At 34.1% G+C, this 14719-nt stretch overlaps 1 protein-coding gene across 2 annotated transcripts; it reads right to left on the bottom strand.

Moving 5' to 3' along the window:
* Nucleotides 1-292: 292 nt before the first annotated feature.
* Nucleotides 293-14421, bottom strand: UBP14 (ubiquitin-specific protease 14). 2 transcript variants are annotated; one of them, XM_088110164.1, is made up of 20 exons: nt 14158-14421; nt 13443-13614; nt 13020-13132; nt 12579-12915; nt 12248-12342; nt 10903-11036; nt 10768-10824; nt 10606-10683; nt 9682-9736; nt 9555-9596; nt 9105-9185; nt 4691-4889; nt 4547-4604; nt 4345-4467; nt 3855-3943; nt 3660-3749; nt 1614-1781; nt 1389-1492; nt 1153-1282; nt 293-833 (listed from the first exon to the last, which is right to left on the bottom strand). In XM_088110164.1, exons 1-20 carry the CDS (start codon nt 14266-14268, stop codon nt 661-663), a joined length of 2409 nt encoding a protein of 802 aa, XP_087966290.1. In that variant the 5' UTR covers nt 14269-14421; the 3' UTR covers nt 293-660. The 2 variants fall into 2 exon arrangements, with proteins under 2 accessions (XP_087966290.1, XP_047156849.2); XM_047300893.2 differs by having other exon boundaries at nt 1389-1516; nt 14158-14420.
* Nucleotides 14422-14719: the final 298 nt, after the last annotated feature.

Raw genomic sequence — 14719 nt, 5'->3', positions numbered from 1 at the left:
GATTAATAGTGTCTAGTTATTACCTAATTTTATAAACACGGTTTCTCGGCAAATAAAATTGATTTAACAAAATAGTTCTATGTTTTCAGTATGAAATATATCCACAAACTATTCTCCAAAGAATATTCTCATGTTATGACTACATGATCAAATGTTGTAAAAATTATAATAAAATCATTCATTGGTTTAAGATAACATGCATATGTTACTCCACTCAAATAAAACATTTTTCCTCTATAATCAGCCAAAGAGAGAATTCAAGTTATTGTTAAAAAGCAAGAAGGAATGAAAGTTGTAATAAACTTTTCAAAGTAACTGGTTTTAGACATCAGAAAAATGAAGTTGTATAACATTCAGTATTGTTGTTTAAATTCCTAGAACTGATAATTCGTTGCTCCATTGTTACTTGAATACCTAAACATGCAATGTATAAAAGATGAATGAAATGTAATGTTCGAAAGCTTCATTACTGCTGAGAACCAACCAAGAAAAGAAGATTCAGCCAATTAGAGGAGTGTTTACCAAGCCACCAAGACCAGTGTAGCAAATATTATCACATCAGCGGATGTAGGTGACATGTCTACGCTATCAAAACATCCTGCGCCTCTTACTGGTTGAAGTATTCACCTTGTTCAACGCCAACCACTGTATATTCAGCAATTAAAGCCTCTCGAAGAAATAAAGATAGCCCATTTCCTTTGGAGGATTAATGGAAGCCCCAACCTTGTTGTCGTTGAAAATTACCCATCTACCATCTTTTAATACGTGAGCAACATAGTGACCACAAAGCGTAGAGGTTCCACTATGGCTTACAATCCCCATAAGTCGATATTCTGGAACAAAGATTGAACAATAATATAAGATTGACAAATTAATAAAGACAATAAGATGCAACAACATGGTTATCACTTGAATAAAAATTAGATTGAATCCCAGGAAGGAAATGTTATCACTTGGCAGGAACATGAAAGGAAACAATGAATATTGCACAAACAAGACATCAAAATAGCAAGATCAAACTTTTCAGGAGTGGTGAAAGTGAAGGTAGAGCTAAATGATCATGATTCATAATAATTACAATCTTTGACGTTTTTTATTAATTAAAAATAAATAAAACCCACAAGGTACGTAGAGAAAGTGTAAGCAACTTACTCCCTCCTCCATCAGGTAGGTCAACATCATTGGACGTGGATGCAGCATTGGATGGGGTAGCATCCATACTGGACACTGATGCATTAGGGTTGTTAAATATCCAATCTGTCGCTTTCTCAATGTCACCACCCTACAGAACAATGATTTCCAGTTATGAAGTCAAATATTCTGGCACAATTTATCAACAAAATTATGCTACTGTCACAAGGGAAAGGAAAACAAGAACAGAATATTACGGATGCCTCCAGAGCCTTTCTAGCAATTTCTTCTTGAAATCCAAATGAAATTAGAGTATCAACTTTTGATTGGTCAACGATTGTCGAAGTTCCAGAGCCATGACCTTTGGAAATAGGAAGGTCAATTTCTACGTAAAACAAATTTTATCCAGCATTAAGTCCTGCACTGCGAGGTCACTGACAAAAAAGATTGTTCTACAAAACAAAATAAAAAAATTCAGATACCTGGATCATCCATGTGAGATAGCAACCAATTCATTGCCTCTTCTACTCCAACATTCGATGTATTTATGGCAGCTTTCTGACAATGGAGATTATTAAAACCCATGGAAACCAGCTGGGCTACAATTTCTTCATTGGCCCACATTTTGTTTGAATCTTCCTCATCAGGAACTGTAAATCAGAAATAATTAATGCCAAGAGATTTGATGATTTCTGGATTGAGTTCAGTTAAAAATGCAATTGGTCATTTAGCTGAAAAGAAATTTTCCAGTTAAAAAACTGATGACAAACAAAATTTGCCAGTTCACTAAGGTTGCATAATCAGATTCATCACATGTATTTATTTAGAGAAAAAATTGGTGCTTCAGAAACAATATTATGGACCCAATATATCTTTCCATATAAACATAAGTTATAAGAAATGAATATATTCAGTTGAAAACAGTTTAATAAAGCTGTTAAACTCAAGGTAAAACAGAAACATTGAACTAAAATAGTATATTTTTAAGACAACATGCTTCATTTTATTGAAAAAATGGAATTTAAAACAATAGAGGAATTTTGATATCCTCTAATAACAAAGATAATGATGTGGGAATAAATAACAGATATGATATGGGATAAATAACAAGAACATATGATGACATCCAGTTAATGAGGTAGCATGCTGTAAGGACAGAATCTCCTCAAAAATGACAAGGAAGATGAATGTGAACAAGAGTCTGAGTGGTGTCAATAAGACATTTGTTTTCGTCCGCTATTCCACTTTGTTGAGAAGTATTAAGATATAAAGTTTGACAAAGGATACTAGGGGTGTTCATTGGGTCTAGATCGGGTTACCCGATGACTAACTCGGCCCAATCCAACCCAATTAGATTGGGTTGGATTTCATTTATGATTGGGTAAACTCAACCCAATCCAAACTAGCCCACTCTTTTACGGTTGGGTGATGGGTTTAGTTCAATAAACCTAAATGCTCTTGTGGCAGTGCATCTTCTTTGTATCAACCCTAGCATTCTTGTCTATCACGTGTCACTCTCATTCACGTCCACCACATCTCAACCCTAACATTACACAAACAAACCTAAACATTGTTGTAACGTGTCTTCTTCACATCAATCTTAGCATTTTTGTCGTCATTCTTCACCATTCACCGCCACTATTTGCCTCTGTCTTTTACCTTTGTTGTTTGCCTCCACATCATTTGCCTTCGCCATTTGTCTGTCGTTCACCTTTGCTGACTTTTCTCTTCTCATACACAAACTTGTTTTCAACCTTTGTTTCAATGAAATGGTTTGCATTTTAAATTTTCCATTATTTTAAATGAAAACATTATCTTCATTCTCCCTCATCACCCTCTATCTCACAATGCCTTGCTTATAATTTGCTGGAACACAAGCTCTTCTTCACAGGCAGAAAGCGCGAAACCAATGTGTGCTGCGTGATTCTATTGTGTCTTTTATGCTTGATTGGGTGGAAGTTTGACCCAACTCAATCCAACTCATTCAAGAGTGGGTTGGGTAGATTGGGTTTAACACAAAAACTGAAACTCAATTCAACTCAATTTTTTTAGTGAGTTAGGTAATGGCTTGTCCAAATTCTATGCAACCAAACCCATGAACACCCCTAAAGAGAAACATTGAGTTGAAACAGAGAGCACAAAGGATTTATTCATATTGAGAAAAAAAAATCAACGCAATAAATAGAGAATATTTGATAGTTTCTAATAACAAAAATATGATATGGGAATAAATAATAAAGTTCACAATAATACATATATAATCTAGATGTTTTTTATTATATACGATCAACTCATTTCTATATTTATAACAATGTTTTTGATTATATAGATTTAACTCCTTGTTTCTATAATTATAATAAAAAGCTAAACTGAACTTAGACATATAAAAACAAAGTGACACATGTTCCCAATAACACTGAACTTAGTTGACACACTTTCTGCAAATCTGACTTCTATGTAACAAACTATCAGATTTTCTTTGTTTTAAACTCTTAAGACATAACTTGAACAGAGAACTTCTCACATACCTCCATCAGGTAACAGCTCCTCCCCAGGCAGGTGACCTTTGCTGCGCATATGACTGATATCTATGATATCAGGAACATCAATATACACATCTGAAACAAGAAAACTGCTTAACAAATTAAACAGATCATAAAAATAAAGATCTTAAAAAACTAATACTCTTTTAATGTATATAACCATATCAAGACAAAACATACCAAGTTTTTTGGGCACCCATCCTGCCTCCATAACAAATCTCCGCATATGTAACACCAGGTAATCAGGAAATGAGGTCAGACCTGCAGTCCTACGGAATAAATCTTGTTTCAGCAGAAAGATTATTTGCAAATGCTCTAACAATAAGGTTGTTAGAATCTTGTAGATATGTTAGAACCCAGAACCCCATAGACACAGTACTTGTTGATAATAGGACTAATTAGACTGATTCTATATTATGTTATTAACATAAAATAGAGTAACTGAATATTTTGTAATTATACCTTGTCCTCTATAATGTTAATAGCTTCGATGTGGTCTAAATGGACAGAATTCATCAAATGCCTTATTGGTTTCTCTCTTCTTAACAAAGATTATACCAATCACCAAAGTCCATGACTTAGCAAACGATTGACGAAACTAAAGAAAATCCACCAGTGCAGCAAGCATGGCACGGAAATTTAATATACTTAGAAACTTCAGTATGCTTACTTCAGTGCTGTAGTCTTTGTCTTCAAAGCAGTACTGTAAAAATCATGTATCTCCTCAGGAGCTGAAAAGTTTGCAAGGCATGTTTCTAAAGGCACCCTCGGACGCACAATCTCATCAGCATTTCTATCAGAATAAATATGCTCAGCAGCATTCAAAGAAACTTATGAATGAAATAGTAAGATTTCTGAGCATCTTAACTTACATTTCTTTTCCTTCTGCAAGTCTTTCTTCTTTCAATTTTTGAAAGGATTCTAGCTCTCCTGAAATTTCTCAAACAAACAAGTATTAGATTTGAGTTGACATCTCAATCCTAACTTAAGGAAAGTCTAGTAACCTAAATACACACCTTTGTTAGTTGCTTCATGTAACGGGATATTGAGAGAAAGAATGTAATCATTCCTTCTATTATATGTAACTTTTCCAGACGAACATAAAATTCTATCTTCAATACCAAATTTGAAACTCCTCGATGGATCCAGTTCAGTTTTCCCAGTATTAGCTCGTTCAACTTGATCAATAAAATGTAGGAAAAATTCTAAAGCATCCTAACATCAAATTGGAATCAAACAGTCAAAAGACGGCAAAATAACATGCAAAACAGTATGTGGCATACAACAGCAAAAAAGATTTTAACATCCTTATCCTATTTAAAGTTCATCTCATCTAAAAACTGTTCCGTGCCAAAAACAGCATATAAATCTTACTGGGAAAAAATGAACAGACAAAATGATCCGTCAGAGATGGCCCAAAATTTTAAAAATACAAAAGGAAAACCATATAAGCTGTTTTAAATTGTTGAGTCTTACAACAAAGATAATACTGCTCATAGACCTTTTACATAGACTTCCAATGATGCAAATTAAGATTATAATGACTGCAACTGTAACTTAAAATACAAATACTAAGTAATATACCCTGGAGCCAGAGACCCCTCACTTTGCATAGGTAAGGGTAATACAAATACTAACTAATATCTTAGTACATAGCATTCCCCCTGCATATGCAAAGAGGCCATTTCCAAATTCAAGCCAATGACCAACCCAGTCATCAAGACACTTCTTTGAAGTTACACAGGGCTTCCCCTCAAAACATAAAATCTAATATAAGATGGAAAATTAATTCAAAAGTACACACGTGAAAATAAAATTATAACACAATTTATTGCATGTTTTTATAAGAATATCATTTTATTAAAGGATAACTCCAATCCTTAGGGATGATTTATGCAACTGTAACTGAAGATTTTATTGGAAAAGAAAATATTTTTTATACGTTTACATATTCTTTGTAATGAATAATTTTCCCCAAAAACCACTTGTTACTTTTAGTTGTTCAAAATCAACTCTTTAAGGGTTCATGTTAACAATTTTATTTTAATGACAAATGCTGAACCAAATATTTCATATATTTTTAGAGATGCATTGATTGTGAAAGGTGTGCAATGCATAGGAACCGTTAGTTCCTGAAGACATGGTTAAAATAAACTGATTGCTCATAAAAGGTCACACATCACCTGGCCTTTTATTCTTCAAATTTTTTGCAATACATAATAGTCAACACTTGCCCTTTTCACAAAAAATAATTAAAAAATGCTAAAATTGAAGTATTCATATAAAGTTAGCATATAACTCTAAGTCAACTAGTAGGATACACAAAGAACAAAAATTAGTTAAGATAGAATACCAATGAGTTAGTTACTCAAGGTGTTAGTCAGATATAAATAGGAAAGAAGGAGAGGAAAGGGGAAGGGAAGTGAATTTTTGTATATTAAACTTTAGCTCTTTGTGACGGGGAAGCCCTTGAAGGAGAGAGTGCTCTCCTATCTTTTATTTTTTTCATTCTATTCAGTAAAAACCTTTCTTTTCTTTCTCTTCACAATTCTTGGTTCCTAAGACCTATCGAATTTACTGCAAAGGGTCAATATGGAAAGGTGTTCAAGTGTGTTGGAAAGATGAGCCAGTGAACAAGGGAATGTGGTTGTGGATCTGAAAGATGATATGCCTACTATTAAAGAAAGTTTGCCAGACATGAAAGAAATCAAAGAACTGTTACAAGAAATCAAGAAATTGTCTAAAGGAGGAGAGCACTTGGTTAATGATGAAGAGAAGATGGAAGAAAGATATCTACATATTAGTAGATCAGATGAGGAGAGAGAAGAATTGTTTAGGCCTTGGGATAAAACGGTGGAGTTGCCCATGTTTGAAGCGAATGACTTCTCAAGGTTGTGTCATAAGCAAATCAAACACCAAAAGATCCATTGCAGGGATATTCCTTCAGGGCTGCACTCTAATATTTAAAATCAGATTCAACCACAAGATCAAAAGAACTTGATCAGAGTTATGAAAATTGCTCGAGATGTGGAAGAAGGTTTAGCAATGAAATATCACACCCTCTGCAGCGAAGAAAAATCCAAAAAGGAAGTGAGATTTGCAAGAGAAACAAAAATTATGATGGAGGAAGAAGGGGATGCATCAATAAAGAGAGTGAAAATTATGGACTATGAAATTTAGTTTCTTGATAGCCCAATGAGAGTTAACCAATGAGAAAGTTGAAGGTGGATATGCACCCATGCGTCATTTTTTTCCCAAATTCAGATTTACATAATATAATAAGAAATCGTTGTTGGACTTAGATTTGATGATGGTGGTTGGAACATTAATGACATCGGAATCTTGGAATTTCAACTTACTGGGTTCAGAGACTTCTATAGAAAAACTACTCTCGTCCCCACCATCACCCAAGCCTCTCCAGACCAGAATTTTCATGCAGTGACCAGTGGGTTCCCTCCCAATGCTGAGACAGTATCACAATGCTTTCAGTTAGGGTAGATAATGATCATGATGATGGAGATGAGCCACAGGATCAAGCTTCCACTGTCCAACCTTGAGGACAAGGTTGATTTTTGGAGGAGTGTATTGTTAGGATACAAAAAGAAGAGAAAATAGTTAAGATAGTTAGAATATCCATGAGTTAGTTACTTGAGGTGTTACTAGATATAAATAGGAAAGAAGGAGTGGAAAGGGGAAGGGAGGTGAATTTTAATAGATTGAGCTTTAGCTCTTTGTGAAAGGGAAGGAAGCCATTGAAGGAGAGACTGCTCTCCTGTTTTTTGTTCTTTTCATTCTATTAAATAATAAAAAACCTTTATTTCTCTTTCAATTCCTAGTTCCTAACATCAACTCCTAGAAGATAGTCAAAAATTACCAATGCATTCACAACGACTCAACAATAGCTTGGACAATTAGAATAAGAAAAGCCTAGATATTTTGAACCGATGTTTTAAATCTCGGATTGCGGAGCATAGCAGCCAACCCGATAACTGTAGTGGAATGACTGCTATTGTGTGTGTTTTTGTGTATTTCAATTGCTTATTATTGTTACTATTATTAATATACATATACGTGTTAATATTCTAATACATATTATTGTTATTATGATATATAGTATTATATGCTGCATATTTATCTCTACTATATCATCAAATAATATGTAATTATGTATTAATGTTTTTCTATACTTTTTTATATATTCTTAAATATTAACAAAAGTATAACTAATACTAAAAAAATAGCAAAAGAACCATTTCCGCAATTTTAAGAGAGTTTTGGGTATGGAAGGGCCCAATTTGGAGTCAGGCACAACACCCTGTCTGACTTAGAAACAGAAAAAAAAAATCCACTATCTCTCACTAAAGCTATCCAACCTTCTCCACAGAATTCCGACCAACTTTTCTCAAAAGCATTTGTAATCCTAGACAATGGCAAAAATTACCAAGCAAAGGGGATGAACAACTGGAGAATGACCACACACCACCAAACATGACAACAAACACAGCCACCGATGGCGAGACAGGCAACATGGTTTCAGGAAAAGAAAATTAGTAGCAATTCTATCCAGTCTGCTATAGCCTCTAGTTTTTGCCGCTACAGTTGTGAGATTAAACTGCACTGCCAGGGGCTGCCCAGCTACACAATGGCACTATGACATGCTATTTTCAAACCTGTTTTTAACAGCCTCCGTTTTCAACTGAAGATTGTGAATTAATGATAAATTTTACCAATTGCTCACACATTACCAAGACCACAGTGCACAAATGTTGGGCAATAAATGTAGAGAAAATAAAGAACTTCCCATATAGACAACTAGAATCTAATTTGCCTTCATCTTCAAGAGACATTTTGAAGAAACGAAGAATTTATTTCATGTTAAGATAATGGGAAGTATTCTGCTACTTGGAAATTCAAAATAGTACACCATTAGCATGTCAAACTTAATGCTAAATGCATGCACGTATTGTGGTTATGTTTGAGGGAATTGATGTTTTATCACGTCATTCAATCTTCGGACTCAATAAATATGTTTCATTGCCTGTGAATTATGCATCCTATTTAATCTATAAAGGGAACAGAAGTGCTTCATTTCTCGTAGTTAGTTGCCTTTTGTTTTTAACGACCTTTGTAACTTAAGTATTACATATGTTTTCAATTAACAGTCAAAACCTCAATTCCTTGCTTGAATAACGCATTCACTATCTCTATACAGAGTCTATCTGATAGCTCTTACGGATTTACTCCCTAATAATTGTAAGAAATCAATAACATAATTCAAAGATACATCTGAAGCATTAATGATATTTTTACTGCATTAACTTAAGTTTGCATCCGAAAATTCATAAAATTACTTGACATATAAAACAGAAAAATATCAAATGCGTATATCATTAATACATGGTTAGGGGAAAAAATAGTTACTAAACATACCTGTTGCCGGGTAGATGAAAATTCAGGATGGCTGGCAGCTATTACAGATTTAAACATCCGTGGACGTATCCCTTCTTGTTTCTAATGTTTGAAGAAAGTAGCCATCGGCAGACAGAATAAACAAGTAAAGAAAATGCATCAAGACAAGAAATGTCAAAGAGGATGAGAAAAAACATTATCTGAAAAACATCAACCAAAAGGCATAGCAACACAAAAAACCCCATCTTAATTAAAGTTTCATGCCATGCCAAAAATAAATTATCAAAAAATAACTAGGAAAGCACTAAACTACATAAACCTAGAGAAATTATATAAAAAAAAAAACAAAAAACAAAAACAGGAAGAAATGAACAAACAAATAAGTACTCAACCAATTTATGGAAATTCTGTAATCACTAAGATAAATGTAGAGTAAGGATTTTAAAATCATCGAAGAGCCAGAAAGCTTACAGCAGTTGTAGTTGAAGTTACAGTGTTTTCTTTTTCATCATTCTGTGTGCCAGATAACAGTAACTTATGATTAGCAAAGACTCTAAACAAATTTTTGATTGATATTTACTGAGTTATGGGGGCCTACTTCAAATGCCGGAACAGAATATTTGCCAGAAAGTAAACCGTGTGCCAATTTTGTCCTGAAAATAAATAAAACTATAATTAAATTTCTATAAACTCTAATGATAATTAAATAAAAAAAAAAGCATCTCTGCCATGAAAACCTGTTTTTATATACATTTTCTTTCATGTAGGAAACAAAAATTCTCCTATCACTTACAACTACTATTATACACATCGAATTATGTACACAAAAATAACCCTATCAAATCCATCTTTACCACAGTAAAACTGAATTATAATAAAAGGAAGCACCTAAATACACAGTAAAACAAATGCTATCAAAACAGTATACCCGCACCACACCCATTCTGGTTACTGTACGGAATCATATATCTCATGTATGCAACTATAAATTTAAATAATGTACACTACAACAAATGAAACTTTCATTTTTTTATGAAATATTTCATGAATCAAAAATCCAAAAGCATATGAATATTTATAGATATGCATGAGTCATAAGATGCTTGACACGGAATGGGTAGCTGAATTATGTGTTGAAACCCTAAACATAGATCACTTATGAGATGGATTGTGTGTGCTATTGCTAGGTCATCACCCAAATATAATGCATTGGATGACTTGTGTATAATCTTAAATGAGCCAGTACTACTATATTGGCAGTCATGAAAGTTAGTGTTGGATGAGCAAAGTCCTTTTGCAAACAAATGTGTATGAAGAAACTAATCCAGGAGTGTCTAATTAGGTTTTGTACATGGAATAGCATCACCTTGACAGGAATCCTCTTGAGGAAGATACTAAAACAAGCTAGCTACTTAGCACTATGATTTTGTTAATTTATATACATAAAAATGACTTTAAGCCAAAAAGTTCTATGACTTTGGTCATATACTTTTGTAAACACAGTATCCAAACATGCACTTACAGCTGCATATTTAGGTCTACAGTTGGATCGGCAGGAGACGTCTCAAATGCCTTCTTTAGACTTTGGCTCAAGTAGTACCTAAGAATGAAACAAAAGAAATTGAAGAAAATGGAAACAAGGTTCCAACAGACAGTTGCAAGACAATGAAAGGCATGCACAGACCGTGATATGAAGGATCTTGTTGAAAATACAACTTGCATATTTGCTGCCATGTAACAACTGCAAGAAAACAAACCGCAATATAAGTGTCAAACTAGTATTTTATGATGAGCAGCAAATAACAGGGACCAACTCTACCTGTTTCCAATATTGACCAACCCTGTATATCCAGGTCCAAAAATTGGATATACTTCTTGTCCACTTTCTTGTATTCGATTCCAATCAAAATTAGTATTTTGATCGAGTTCTCTTTCAGCAGTTGTCATTTCAGTCTGAACATAAGAAAATGACATTTGAAAAAAATTATGAGTCAAGTAATATTTAATTAATGGTAAGTACACTCTTACAATGCCTGTTGGAGTAACAAGACAAAACCTTATTCTCAAGAATCTAATTGAATATTCAACCTCAGCAATACTTGTAAACAGCATCCATCAAAGAAGTATTGCCTCCAAACAGAGGGTGACGTTACCATTTAAATTTTGTTGTTTGGAATGATAAAATATATATAATAGAAATGTGAAAGGCAAACATAAAAAACCGAAACACTCATATTTATAGGTATCGTAAAGCAAAGTATCTCAAATAGCAAACCCTACATGTACAAGTCTCTAATCTCAACATTATAACTAATACTTGTAGAAATTAAGAAAACACTAAAGGTCCAACATAGGATATTATTTCAATAATATGTCTCCATGGACCTAATGTCTACCAAATTCATAGGGAAAAAATAGTGACTATATAAATACACCATGAAGCTGTAAGATATCACAAAAGTGTCTTTAAATCTTGTTGGAGATCTCACATTGACTAGGACTAAGACCAAATTATAATACGTAAGTGAGGTGCAATCCTCACCTAACAAGCCAGTTTTGTAGAGTTTAATACATATTCCAAATGAACAAGCTCAGGAATGAATTATACAATATGTATGAAGCTGCTTTAAAGTTTTCATGCAGCTTTAAGTTGCTTAATTATCTTTTAGAAAGAATCTTTGTATAATTTCCTTTTGTAAACTCATACGTCCAGTTATGTGGTTTATCTTTTAGTTTAATTTTGTATCATTGATTCAGAAACATCAATGTATAATAAAAAGATATTATGTTATGTAAATGCCCCTTTGTGTAAATTTTATTATTCAAATATTTTATTATTTATGCTATGCCCAAATCCTCTCTAGGGTGTTCCAGGATCTCCTATACATCCATTCACAACGAGGACTAGACATTCTGAGTGTTAGCCCACATATTTGTGGGAGAGGTCCGATAAAGATAATGACATACCTAACAAACCTTACTAGGATATGATTTGATACCACATTATAAAATGAAGATAAGTCTAACTCAATTTCAAAACAAGTTAGGAAGGTTTGCACCCACTTATATATAAGATAATATGGTCACACTTTAATTGATATGAGATCTTCAACATATATCTTGATTGTGTGTGCAAAAGTATCTCTAGAGGATGAATAACTAACCTTTTGTAGCGATGAAAAGTCAATGCCAAAAAAAGCCAGATGTTGGGCTAGTTGTGGATCCAAGACACTTTCATCCTCTGGATAGGAGAAAACATCTGAGCTGCCACAATACATTAGCCATAATTAGCACAAAGCACAGGAAAAATAACCATCATCTATAGCATAGAGCATACTTAGATTATACGGTTTCAATGATATGTTTAGGCTAACCATATATTTAGGTATAACAATTTCCTTTCACAATTACAGACTTCACTCATACAAGTAAGACATTGATAATAATAAATAACATATAAAAGCCAAAACACTATATTCAGCAAGAAGGCATCACCTGCCGCTTCCAAATCAGCAGTGACAGTCCCAAGCTTTACAGCAAGAGGGTAGCCTGTCTCCCGGTAATGCTCAACAGCATGGTTGTTCCCTCCAGTTCCATCCCAGTTTTTCCTCCCACAAAGTATCATTCCATCAGTCAAGTTTAGCCAAAGATTCTCTGTCTTGTCACATTTAGCACATTTCCAGCCAGATGGCGGAATAACAACACCATTGTCAATCTGTTGTAAATTCATTGCATAGGAACTAACTTGTTTTTTATCAGCAGTCCAGGCTGCAAGTTCCTCCTTCCGTTCAGCACCCTCAGCTAGTAAGATAGCATCAACTGCCAACCTTACCTAAAACATTTTTGGCAAATGTATAAGATGGATAAATTCCACTTCTCCTTAATCAGTAAAAGGGGGATTAAACAGACAAAAAAACAAAAGCGGAGAATATGTACCTTCTCTGGCAATTCCACAGAAGGGAATGGAAGAGAAACATACTCAGGTAATATAACTACACTATGAGTTTCCTCATACTCGGGCTCATTATTATCAAATCCCCCGTCAATACCTACAAATTAATAAGAGGGATAAAATTATGTTACACAAAAACAGAAAAGCTTCTTGTCAAAAACTCATTATTGGAACTAATAACGATCTAGCCTTCACAAAACTGCCAAGTGATAACTCCACAACCGATACCTAGAATGTTCAAGTTACATACCAGTGTGACAAACAAGAATTTATAAATGACAAATAGAGAAGTCATGTTTAACAACTGAACAAAGATTGCAAACAAACACAAAATCATCATAAAGTTAATCAGAGATGTAGTATAAGAAAATAAGGCCAAGAAGGAATTGTTTCTTTTACTAACGCACCAATAGCCAAGAGGGTAGGTTTCTTAGAAGGTCTGTCTTCTGGAACTAACTTCTTAGTCTGCTTTATATGCAAATAGACAGGATTGCCGGTCTTCTCGTAATTCCAACCAACAAAATCCTTCCCAAAAGCAAGAAAAGTGCACATGTCGATGAACAAACCACCTTCCGACCTCTAAATTTCATCAAAAAAAAAAAAATCAGCACCGAGCATCAATTTCCTGCATCGTGAAGCTCTAAACACATTGTAACGTACTAAATCATCCATCATTTCGAATCAGAGGAATAAAAAACTATTCACATTAACATAAAAAATTCTCAATGCGGCTGTGCTGAACAACCACAAACCACTTCCGCGTATTCTCATCACTTCCCATGCCGTAACAACTAAAATATCCATCACTTCCAGTAAGAGGAATCAAAAACCAGTCACATTAGCATTTAAATTCTCAATGCTGAAAACAACAACAAAACCACCAGCATATTCTCAACCCTTCCCCCGCTGCCTCAGCACCAACTCAACAATCGTCACAAAAACTAATGTCAAAAATTTCAAACAAAAGTTAACTAAACAAACGGCGCGGATATCAGAAATCACTTAATGCCTTCAAATTCAGAGAAGAAAAACCAAATTACGACAATCGAAGTGTTAAACGAAGCTGGTTTAAACAACAACTCATCATTTCCAGAAGTATATACGAAGGAAAGAAAGCATCACCGGAGTGTCGAAGGACACGCAACATTCGTGCTTGTAGATGCGATTGGTCGGTTCGGGGATCCGTACCCGAGCGAGATTGGAGCGAAGCAAATCCAAGGGTTCGATTGTCATCGTGACAGAGACACCGGAAAACCCTCGCGCGGAACAACAAGAAATGAAAAGAAGAAACGCGATATGAGAAAGAGAGAGAAATAGAGAAAGAAAGGAGTCCTTCTCAAGTCATTCCACGAAGCAAATATAGTCTCACTCACTAGGTGGCTTTGCTTCAATACAGTGTAACTTTCTTGTTTTTAATACGGCTGCAATGCAAATGAGATTTCGAAAGCGGACCGGGTTGAACCGGGTGGTGGAATTTTAAAGGTACAACATTTTTTTCATGATATTTAAAAAATGATTATTATAATAAAATTAATTAAAAAATATTACTACAATTAGGATTAAAATTATAAAAGATTCTCCAATAGTAACATTCAATTAAATAGTCTAAAATACTATTTAAAAATTATCACAAGTTTATTAAAACAATTAATGAGACAGGACATTTAAAGTAATAATACTCTTA

This window comes from Vigna umbellata, chromosome 3 (genome assembly GCF_029865625.1).
Source record: "Vigna umbellata cultivar VRB3 chromosome 3, Vumbellata_1.0, whole genome shotgun sequence".
NCBI lineage: Eukaryota > Viridiplantae > Streptophyta > Magnoliopsida > Fabales > Fabaceae > Vigna > Vigna umbellata.
The sequence above is the reverse complement of the archived record's forward strand: the minus strand, read 5'-3'. Positions and strand labels throughout refer to the sequence as shown.